Source organism: Cervus canadensis, chromosome 6 (assembly GCF_019320065.1).
Source record: "Cervus canadensis isolate Bull #8, Minnesota chromosome 6, ASM1932006v1, whole genome shotgun sequence".
Lineage (NCBI taxonomy): Eukaryota > Metazoa > Chordata > Mammalia > Artiodactyla > Cervidae > Cervus > Cervus canadensis.
In genome coordinates this window covers 83,275,472-83,287,042 of record NC_057391.1, presented here as the reverse complement: position 1 = coordinate 83,287,042, position 11,571 = coordinate 83,275,472, and the positions used below count along the sequence as shown (strand labels likewise).

Genomic DNA, 11,571 nt, shown 5'->3' with positions numbered 1-11,571 from the left:
TTAACTTATATGCAGAGTACATCATGAGAAATGCTGGGCTGGAAGAAGCACAAGCTGGTATCAAGATTGCCGGGAGAAATATCAATAACCTCAGATATTTGCAGATGACACCACCCTTATGGCAGAAAGTGAAGAAGAACTAAAAAGCCTCTTGATGAAAGTGAAAGAGGAGAGTGAAAAAGTTGGCTTAAAGCTCAACATTCAGAAAGCTAAGATCATGGCATCCGGTCCCATCACTTCATGGGAAATAGATGGGGAAACAGTGGAAACAGTGACTGACTTTATTTTTCTGGGCTCCAAAATCACTGCAGATGGTGATTGCAGCCATGAAATTAAAAGATGCTTCCTCCTTGGACCTCCTTGACCAGCCTAGATAGCATATTAAAAAGCAGAGACGTTGCTTTGTCAACAAAGGTCTGTCTAGTCAAGGCTATGGTTTTTCCAGTAGTCATGTATGGATGTGAGAGTTGGACTGTGAAGAAAGCTGAGCACCAAAGAATTGATGCTTTTGAACTGCGGTGTTGGAGAAGACTCTTGAGAGTCCCTTGGACTGCAAGGAGATCCAACCAGTCCATCCTAAAGGAGATCAGTCCTGGGTGTTCATTGGAAGGACTGATGTTGAAGCTGGAACTCCAATACTTTGGCCACCTCATGAGAAGAGCTGACTCATTGGAAAAGACCCTGATGCTGGGAACGATTGAGGCCAAGAGGAGAAGGGGACGACAGAGGATGAGATGGTTGGATGGCATCACCAGCTCAATGGACAAGGGTTTGGGTGGACTCCAGGCGTTGGTGATGGACAGGGAGGCCTGGCTGGCTGCGGTTCATGGGGTCGCAGAGTCGGAGATGCTGAGCGACTGAACTGAACTGAACTGAACTGATGGCTCCTCACTACCTGTTCCAAACCCACCCCACCTGCCCTGTGTCTCGGGGCTCACAGTCCCTAACAGCCCCATCCAGGCCTCTAAAATCGTCACTGCCACTCAGAGTTTCTGATCGTTATCACAAGCCGACTGGGACGCTCTACACGGGAGGATCCTGCAGGAGTGCCTGGCTGGAGGGCCTGGGTGGCCCCACTCTTTTACCCAGGATGACAGGGCAGAGCAGGATCTTCCGACCACTCCCTCAAACGTGGCTAGCTGCTGTCCTGGGACTTGATGCTCACATCCGAGTCTCAGCTGTCTCCTGGTTCTTGAAGTGCTCAACAGCATGGGGCGGAAATTGGGTGCAGAGTAGCAGGTGTTTTTCAGGTCTCCACCTCCCGCAAGGGAGCTGGGGGAGCCCTGGGGGAGTGATTTCTAGGCCTTCCTTCCCCAAGCCAACCTCCCTTGGTTTGGGGCACATTTGCCCAAAATCTGAAGGCTCCCGCGTCTTGGGCTGCGGCGCGTCCCTTGCCCGCGAGGCCCTGGAGGTCCGTGAGCCCCGGCGTGGCCCACCGAGCGCCCGGGGAGGTGTCGCAGGGGAGGACTGGAGAGCGCGGCCGTGAGGCCGCCACTTCCCCCGAACAGGAATTCGCTTGGGGCTGCGAAGGCGACCGCGGCGGGGACCGAGGGCGGAGAGACGGCGGATCACAGGGAGCCTCCCGCTGGCCCAAGACGCGTCCGCGAGCGCGGGCGGCCAGTCCTCCGGGGAGGGCGGGAGACACCCCAGGGCGCCGTCAGGGAGAGCCGCGCGGGCGCCCCCGCCGGGCCGGGACCTGAGCGCCCCGCGAGCCGCGCGCCCCCGCGGAGCCGCCGGCCCGCGCGCCGGCCCCGCGCTCGCGCGCCCGCAGGAGGCGAGGCCGCGAGACCGCACACTGGGCGGAGCCGGCCGGGAGGCGCGGGGTCCCGGGCGGAGCCTCCTCGGGAGGGCGAGGTTACGGTGTCTCCCGGCCGCGCGGGGCTCCTCCTTGACGCGGTTCTGCGGGCGGGGCCCCGGCCGGAGCCGCGCGAAGCTGGCGGAGGTGAGCGGCGGGGCGCGCGCGGTCCCTGCTCCCCCGGCCCCCGAGGGCGGGCAACCGGGGCCCGGCACCTACGTCCCCAAGCACCCGGCGCTGGCCCGCTGCGCCCGACCTGCGGGGGCCCCCACCCCCGGGGAGAAACTTCACTTCTGGGTGGAGTGGGGCGCGGAGTTACCCCGGAGCCGTCAGGTTTCTTCTCCCGTCCGCCCGCCGCGTCCCCGCGGCTGCCTGGCCCTGAGCAAAGCTCGCCGGCAGCTGTGCCGGCCCCGGGCGCGCTCCGAGAGGAGGGTCGGCGAGGACCACCGCCCTTTGCGGGCCGGCGTGCGGCGGTTGCTGAGGTTCCGACGGTCCAGCTACCCCGCCCCGGTGCAGCCTCTTCAGCCAGATCTGCAAAGGATTTGAGTCCTTCGGGGTGTGAATTGAGAGAAGGTGTGGTAGTATGACCCTGATGCTGGAAAAGACTGAAGGCAGGAGGAGAAGGGGACGACAGAAGATGAGATGGTTGGATGGCATCACCGACGCGATGGACATGACTTAGTAAACTCCGGGAGTTGGTGATGGACAGTTGGCGTGCTGCATGCAGTCCATGGAGTCGCAAAGAGTCAGATACGACTGGGCGACTGAACAGAACTGACTGAGGTCGTAAGTGGGGGCCTCCAACTGGTGGGTGGGACCTTTGTATTACTAGGTGCTTGGACAATCAGAAGAGACCAGTAAGAGGTAGAGGAACGCTTTCTGGGAGCAAGGGGGCCTATGAGTGGACTTTGGATAAGATTGAAGACAGAGGAGTGAGACCAAGAGTAGTTTCTGTGCTGTGCTTAGTCGTGTCTGACTCTTTGCAACCCCATGGACTGTAGCCCGCCAGGCTCCTCTGTCCATGGGGATTCTCCAGGCAAGAATACTGGAGTGGGTTGCCATGCCCTCCTCCAGGGGATCTTCCCGACCCAGGGATGGGACCCAGGTCTCCCGCATTGCAGGTGGATTCTTTACGGTCTGAGCCGCAGGGAGAGAAATCACTGTCTGTTAAAACCCTGTCCTTCCATCCCTAGGGATCTGCAACCCAGCCGTTCCCTCTGGACTGCAGTGGACACTCATTCCATGGGACCAGAACCTGCCAGACTCGTTCCGGGGTTTGCAGGAGCAGGCCTGTATGGTAGGGGTCTTGCCCTTCCCCTGTGACTGGCTTCCAGGAGGTGGCCAGAGTGGTCCTCCTTTTCCAGACTGAGGGCCGGAGGTGGGTACAGGAGAGCGCTGTGAAGTGAGAGAGCCCCAGCTTGGGACCTTCTTGGTGCCCAGGTTGCTGAGGTGGCTCCAGAGGCAATGGGAAGAAGAAACCTCCCACCACTGTTTTGGGGCTTCCCTGGTGGCTCAGTGGTAAAGAATCCACCTGCAATGCAGGAGCCACAGGAGACACAAGTTCGATCCCTGGATCGGGAAGATCCCCTGGAGGAGGGCGTGGCAACCCACTCCAGTATTCCTGCCTGGAGAAGCCCATGGACAGAGGAGCCTGGCGGGCTACAATCCATGGATTCCCAAAGAGTTGGACATGACTGAAGCGACTTAGCATGCACACACTGCATTTTAAGGGGGTCTCTGTGGACCGCTGTTTATCCATCTTTTTTTCACAGCTGCCCTCCCTCCTAAGGGGATTTTTTTAGACTCTATTTTGTTCTAAGTACCTCCCCCCATACCGTCTGTTTATGCACTATGGCCCTTTGGAGTGTTACAAACCACTGTAATACTTCAATTTTATTTATTTTTTTGCCTCTTCCCGATATTAACTTTTGCCCTTGTTGAGAGTACATCCTATAGACCAAGGGTTTTCAGCCTTCACACTGCAGTCATTTTGGGGTTGTACAGTTCTGTGCTGTAACATTGTAGAATGTCTAGCAGTATCCCTGGCCTCTACCTACTGAGTGCCTGTAGCACCTGTCCCCCACCCCCTCAACAGAACCAGACATCTTTCCCTGAGAGATACCCGCCCTCCCACCCGCCGTTGGGAGCCACTGCTGAAGACAAATCCAGAGGAACTGAACAGCCTCTGGCCAGTCCCACCTCATGGGTGGAGATGACAGTGGAAATAAAATTAATTAATTGAATTGGCATTTTTCTAGCTATTTGGCACAAATGCTTTAGTATTGTACCTACGGCTTTATATTGTAATTATTTTTAGTATGCTTGCCAGATCTTCCCCCAAGGCCAGCCTAGAAGAAGAGTTATTTCAGAGCCAAAGTCACATTCCCAGCCCTAGTATAGATCCTGGCATGCCTGCTCAGTGGTGTCCAACTCTTTGCGAGCCCATGGACTGTAGCCCGCCAGGCTCTTTTGTCCATGGGATTTCCCAGGCCAGAATACTGAAGTAGGTTGCCATTTCCTCCTCCAAGGTATCCTTCCAACCGAGGGATAGAACCTGGGTCTCCTGCATTGCGGACAGAATTCTTTACAGATTTTTACCAGGGAAGCCCATCTTCTACTCTGGTTAGGAGCAAAACGCCACCCAAACAGCCACAGGGCCTAGCATTTTGTGCTCCTAGTCTTTTTGTCCTCATTTGATAGGCAAGGAAACTGACAGTGGATCCAGTAACTCATCAGTCAGGATACAAACCCAGCTTTGCTTAATTCTCCAGGCTCTGGGCACCTAACCCTGGCACCCACCACCTCCTTGGCTGGCAAGGGAAGACCTTGGGGTAGGGCAGAGGGGAGTTGGGGGCTTGCAGCTGCAAGAGGGTGATGGAGGTTAGAACTGGCCAAGAGAGAAGAACCGAGAGAGGGCAGCTGCTCTGCTGCAAGGACTGTCTTGCAGGAAGGATCCATCCTCAGGGCAGAGCTGGGGATGCTTATGCTGCGGCAGCAGGGACTCACCCATGGTTGGAGGAGGTGCTTTGTCAGAGCACAGGCTGAGATGAAGGACTGGACACAGAGGAAGGAGCTTCCCCAGGGATGCTGTCCAGGGCAGCATCATGCATGTGTGTGTGTGTATGTTGGGGGTGTGGTACTTGTCAATTCAGTCCTTGTCCACCGTCCAGCCAGTTACCCGGCAGCAGGGCCTGGACTGCAGGAGGAGCCTGGGGGGTTGAAAGGTCTCACCTGCCAGGTCTCACCTTGCCCTCTGCCACCTCCGGCACCTGGGCTCCTCCGCACACCTTGACTGTGCCCTTTGTTCCCCCTCCAGACCATCCTTCTCGCTCTGAGAGGCTGGAACCACTGGCAAGCGAGGTGATGGAAAGAGGGAGGGTCAGGAACGGGGGCCCAGAGGCGCGGCTGCTCAGCTGCCCCAGGCAGGTTGCAGCCTCCTCGCTGGATCTCGGTGTCCTCACCTCTCCCCTGCCACTCTCACCTCACTCGATGCAAGGACCAAACGGAAGGATGGATGAGAAAAGCAGGGCATCCTGCTCTAGTGGTTTGATCATTTGACACATTCTGCACCCATTCTGGAGTGGCAGGCAGTGAGCCAGAGGGTGCAGCCCCTGCCTGGAGCTGGCAAAGCACAAGAGTTGAGAGCACGGGTTCTCCGGCCGGATCATCTGCCTCCAGACCTGATCTGCCAACCCCCTATGTCAGTCAGTCAGTCAGTCCAGTCACTCAGTCGTGTCCGACTCTTTCGACCCTGTGGACTGCAGCACGCCAGGCCTCCCTGTGCATCACCAACTCCCGGAGTTTACTCAAACTCATGTCCATTGAGTCGGTGATGCCATCCAACCATCTCATCCTCTGTCGTCCCTTTCTCCTCCCATCTTCAATTTTTCCCAGCATCAGGGTCTGTTCAAATGAGTCAGCTCTTCACATCAGGTGGCCAAAGTATTGGAGTTTCAGCTTCAGTATCAGTCCTTCCAATGAATATTCAGGACTGATTTCCTTTAGGATGGACTGGCTGGATCTCCTTGCAGTCCAAGGGACTTTCAAGAGTCTTCTCCAACACCACAGTTCAAAAGCACCCTGTGTAACCCCGAGCAAGTTACTTCACCTCTCTGATCCTTGGCTGCCTCCTCTGGGAAGTGAGGATGATGCTAGGACCTGGAATGTGTCAGTAACTACAGGGTGCCCGGTAGCAGTGGCCCCATGCAGAACGACAGTGTGGGTTCTCTAAGCGTTTTGAGATGGCAGCAGCAGAGCAATAAGCCTGGCGCAGGTATACAGGTCACACAGCCTGAAGCCAGCCCTGGTGTTGGAGGGCGTGCTCGGAGGTCTCCACGGTGGGCCCAGGGTGGGCTGGGTTAGAACAGCACACGCCAGCAGGGAGGGTGACGTCCAGCCCTGTCTCTCTGCCTGTGGTCCTCTGGCCGTTGACTGCTGGGACCCCAGCACCTCCGGGAACCTGGGGTGACTCTGTGCAGCCTGGCTCTGGAGGGGTGCACCTGGGCCTCAGGAGCAGGGAGTCAGAGGAGGTGGGGTGCTGGGCTGCACCTGGCAACTGGGTTTCATTATCTGGAACAAGTTCCAGACCCCAGAGAGGCGAGGGGCCGGGGGGCTGTGAGGGAGGCTCAAGCAAGGCAGTAAGGGTTTGCGGAGGGGGGCGGCTCTTGTGTTAGCTGGAAACACGGTCAGGGCTGCCCTGCCAAGCCAGGGAGGGTATGCATGGGCCTGTGTGTGTGTGATAGAGAGAGGGGCAATGGATGGTGGGGCTATAACTTGGTATATATCTGTGTATCTCATGTTTATCAGGGTATTGGCACCATCCCCCCCGAAAGAATGGAGTTGTGTATTTATACACACGGAAAACTCCACATTTGAGCATAACAGATGTGGGAGATGGCCCCGTGGGATAGAGCAGGTGTTCTTACACAGGCTGGAGCCTCAGCATTTGCTTGAGAACATCCTGGAGGTATGTATACTGCCCAGTCATCCTGCCTCAGTGGTGGGGTGGCGGATGTGGTCTTCAGACCAAATAAGATGTTAAGAGCTAACTGTGATGGCTAGAGGGATGCTGTCCTCGCTCTCTCTCTCTCCGAGAACTATCTATCACCTCCCCTCGGTGACATTCACCACACGCTTGCCGTGTGCCAGACGCCATTCTAACCCTGCCATCCTACAGATAGGGACGGCCAGCCATTTCCCTCATTTACAGGGGGAGCAACTCAGGGAGATTAAGTAATCTGCCCAAGGTCTCACAGTAAGTGTCCCAGTTGGGGTTTGAAGCCAGGCGATGTGGCCTCCAGCCTGCACTCGTTACCCCACGTTCAGGGACCAGACAAGAAGATGAAAGTGGAGGTGCTCTGCATGCCGAGGTGGTTGCCCTTGAGGGGTTATTGGCCTCAGCGTCGGCACTGATGCCCGGGCGTTGAGATCCAGCAGAACTGCACGTGAACGCGAGCTCCCTTAGTGTAACCTGCGGGATCTTTTGTAAATCCCTCGCCGTCTCTGAGCCTCCATGGCCCCTTCATTAACACAGAGATAGTCACACTCACCCCTCAGTGTTGCTGGCGGTCATTCAATCACGCAGCAGTGATTTACTGAGCACCTCCGGGGTGCCAGGCACCGTACTGAGCACAAGATACATGTTAGCAAAGCAGAGACATTTCTTCCTGCACAGGGCTGACACTTACTAGCTGGAGGAAGTGTCGGGAGGTATGTAAAGGACCCGGCCCCGGCCTGGTATGGAAGACGTGCTCAGACGATGCTTGGGTGCTCTGCCCACCTCCCCATGGGCCTCACTTCCCGTTGTCTGAGGGCTTTCGCCAGCACTAGGACCTGCTCTGAGCTGTTCATGGCAAGCAGGACGTGGCTGGAGTGCAGATCCTCTCCCCCACCCAGCCTCCCTCAACCAGTGACTGATGGGGTAACTGGGGAGCCCAGAGGGATGCACCCTAGTGGTCCACTGTGGTCACTGGCTTCATGGAGCATTCTTTATTAGCCGCCTCCCTTCCCGTACTCACTCTCGGACTCCCCCTTGGTCTCCAGGGATTACCTTCCAAAAGAACCACTTCCCTTGAAGCTTTGTCTCAGGGTCAGCTTCTCAGGGAACCCAGACTAAGTCCAGATATCCCCCTCCACCCTGGGGAGTTCCCCAGGGGCTGATACAGGGCGGGAGACTCCCAGAGAGGAAGGGAGGGTGCGTGGCTGTGAAGCTGAGCCAGAGCTTCCTATGGGCTCTGCTCATCGTCTGGTCTGATGGGACACCAGGGTGGGGAGGGCTGGAAATGGACACTTTGAACACCCGCTGGATACCAGCTCTGTCCCGTCGCTGTTTCCATTTACCGATGAGGCCACTCACTGAGGTTACACACTTGCCGGGGTCCCACAAGTCAGAAAGCAGGCCACCACTGGGCTTCAGACCCGGCAGCCTCCAGAGCAGGGTTTCTTAACTATAGTACTGTGGACATTCTAGGCTGGAAAAATCCTTGCTGTGAAAGTGAAAGGGCTTCTCCGGTGGCTCACTGGTAAAGAATCCGCCTGCAATGCAGGAGACAAAGGAGAGGCGGCTTCGATCTCTGGGTCAGGAAAATTCCCTGGAGGAGGAAATGGCAACCCACATGCATTGTAAGATCTCTAGCTTCTACCCAGTGGATGCCAGTAGCACTCCCTCCTGTGATAACTATTAATACCAACATCACTGCCAAACAGCGAAACCCGGTGCTTATGCCCACAAGGCTGAGCCATCTGAATCAGCTGGAAAGGCTGCAGACCCTGAACTCCTGTTCCCCCAAGTCTCTCTTCTCTGTGCTCAGAGGCTGCAGACAGGAATGACTACACACAGTCACAGGGACAGGTAGGAATTATGGGTGGGAACTGCTAGGAAGCCATCATCTGGGGAAGCCCCAGGCTTCTAGGACTGGCCAGTGAAGGTGTTGGGTTGTTGCCCTACTCCTCTGTCCATCCTCTACTCATCCACCCTGGCTATCTGGACCAGAAGAACACTTTCACTCAGGGAGATTTTGAGCGCCAGTTGAGACAGGCCCAGGGACGCCCTGGGACCAGGTGTTTAGGGCAGGAGCCTTGGAGCCAGGCATCTGGGGACCACAGAGGGAGGTGGTCGAAGGGGAGAGATGAGAGAAATCAGACTGATTCATCCCCTGATTTGTGCAGTAGACTCTCGGTGCTCTCACCTGTAGGGCTGGATGGTTAAGGGCGTGGGCTCTGGGCCCAGGCTGCCTGGTTCAAATCCTGGTTCTCCCACTAAATGTCTGTGTCACCCCAGGCAAGTTACTTGCCCTTTCGGTGCCTTAGTTTGCGTCATCAAAATGGAGATGACAGCTAGCACTGATGTCTGAGGATTGTTGGGAGGATGAAGCAAGCAGTTAAGTGTTTAGAATAGTGCTGGGCACACAGTGGATGCTGTGGAAGTGTTTGATAAATAAAATTCTGACAGTCCTTCCAGGCAGGAATTATTGTCCTCATTTTGTTGAAATCACCAGATTGAATGAGCTAGTAAGAAGGAGAACTGGGATTTGAACCCAAGCTGATCTGACTCTCCAGATCCATGTTTTCCAGTGCTACCACACTGCCCAACTAGGAGGTGGGAGGTGGGGTCAAGGCTGTGGCCTGGGTGAAGCAGGGCCCAGAGGCTCCCAGCCCCTGAGGCTCACGGAGCAGAGCTGGACAGGCTCGTTCTGCCCTGGTGTAGGGACCTGGGCAACGGGGCTGCAGTCCGGAGGTAGGCGCTGAGCTCCTGGTGTTCCAGTCTGAGCAGAGAACTCCAGAGAAAGAGCCAGAGACATCCAGGATCTGCTTTCACTCACTATTTGAGCTGCAACAAGGACAGTCCCAGTGTGGACCCCATGGTACTGGCCAGCGGAGGGAATTGGCTGGCAGACAGATGGACACACACGTGACCTGGAAATCCGGGCCCCGGGTGGGCAGGCAAAGGAAGGTATAGCTGTGGTCAGGGATGCCAGGGAATTCAGCCCCCACACGGATGGCTTGGGAAGGCCAGGTGGCAGGAGGGCGTCAGAGGGGCAGGGTCCAGGCCCGCTGCTCACACCCGCGTCAAGGCTTTCTGAGCCCCCTGCCCTGACCTGGGAGGGCCGGAGCATCTGTTCTCTGATGAGGGCCCTGGGGGATTCTGAGGCAAGTGTCTGCGAACTGGACTTTGGAGTTGTTGCCTTGAACACCTCCCTTCCCCGCCAGGCCGCCGTTTCTTCCATCTGTGGATGAGGGGGTGGGATCGTGTCTCTTCCGTGTGTAGAAACCTGATTTGAGCCCTCCTCCTCATGCCTCATGTCGGCATTATGTCACCCGAGCGCTTTGGGGGCATCATCCACCCTCTGAGGTGTCAAAGCAGACGTGTTTGGCTTTAATGAGTTTATTATTTGGCTGTGCTGCGTCTTGGCTGTGGTGCTCGGGCTGTTCCTTAGTTGACCCACAACATGTGGGATCTCAGCTCCCCGACTAGGGATCAAACCCGTGTCACCTGCGCTGGAACGCAGATTCTTTACCACTGGACCACCAGGGAAGTCCCCAAACACACATGTTTGGGTGCATGGTCACAAGGTGAGTGTGTGTGACCTGGTCTGCCCCCAGACCTCCTGCCTCCCCCCTGCTCCCCACCCCCTCCCAGCCTTTTCCAGGTCCACATGGGCCTTGACCTCAGGCACCTCCCCACCCCTCTGTCCCTCAGGTCTTGGCCTCCCCAGATCCCAGCTCTCCCAGAAAAGAGGAGGAGACCCCTCTTGCTCTCCAGGGCCCACCTCCAAGCAGGGCCATGTCAACACAAACGTCGGGCGCTCCCTGAATCAGCACCCCTGGTCCTAGACAAGACGCCCTCACCCGGGACCCTGGAGGGCACTCCCTTGCTGCTGGAGCTGCAGAAATTGCCGGGATTGGCCAATACAGACTTGAGTGCCCTGAACCCCAACATCCAGGTGAGGGCTACAGGGGCGGCCATGAGCCCAGAGGATTCCTGGAGAGAAGTTGGGCTCAACAGCTCAGCTCTGAAGTCAGGCATCTCATCCTGTATTCCGTGGAGGATGGGGGTCCTGTGTAGGTCAGACAAGGTGACTCCCATGCCCCACCTGTGGAGTAGGAGGAGTCGGGCTTCCTCACTTAGCGCAGACCATCACGTGGCTCTCCCAGCCTTTATTGCCTAGACCATGTTGTTGTCCAGTTGCTCAGCTGTGTCCGACTCTTTGCGACCCCATGGACTACCATATGCCAGCCTTCCCTGTCCTCCACTATCTCCTGGAGTTTGCTCAAATTCATGTCCATTGAGTTGGTGATGCTATCTAATCATGTCTGGTTAGACCACAGCAAGGGGCAAACAGCACCAATCTGGCAGGGCTGTCATGAGGACCAAATGAGCAGAGAATGTTTCTTGAGCTGCAGGGGGTTCCTGAAATACGGGCAGAGGCCAAGTAGAAAGCTCTGAAGGTCTGATCTTCCCTGCCCAGGCCCACACCTTGCTGCAGGCCCCTGAAGAAGAACAGGGTAGATTGCCCACCAGAGGGGCTTTATGGGAGAGAAAACTAGAGAGGCTGGTGGAATTCCAGCCTTACAGTCTTCACTGTCAGCTCTGAATCCCTAATAATTCCTGTATTTTGTGTATTCCTGCATCTACAGCTTATAAAACACTTTTACTGAAAGGGAAAAAAGACCACAAAAATATAAAACACATTCTAAAGTTGTTTAAAAGTGTGTGTGTATCTGTATCTGTATATCTAAACTTGGAGTGTTAATCACCAAAATGTTACCTGTCAAAA

The 11,571-nt window shown here is 56.2% G+C and overlaps 1 protein-coding gene across 1 annotated transcript; it reads left to right on the top strand.

The window, feature by feature from the left end:
- The first annotated feature begins 1,209 nt into the window (after positions 1-1,209).
- Positions 1,210-11,503, top strand: LOC122444325 (putative hydro-lyase KRH_21160). Its single transcript, XM_043473033.1, has 4 exons — positions 1,210-1,225; positions 1,509-1,942; positions 2,989-3,092; positions 10,494-11,503. Exons 1-4 carry the CDS (start codon positions 1,210-1,212, stop codon positions 10,960-10,962), a joined length of 1,023 nt encoding a protein of 340 aa, XP_043328968.1. The 3' UTR covers positions 10,963-11,503.
- The last annotated feature ends 68 nt before the right edge of the window (positions 11,504-11,571 follow it).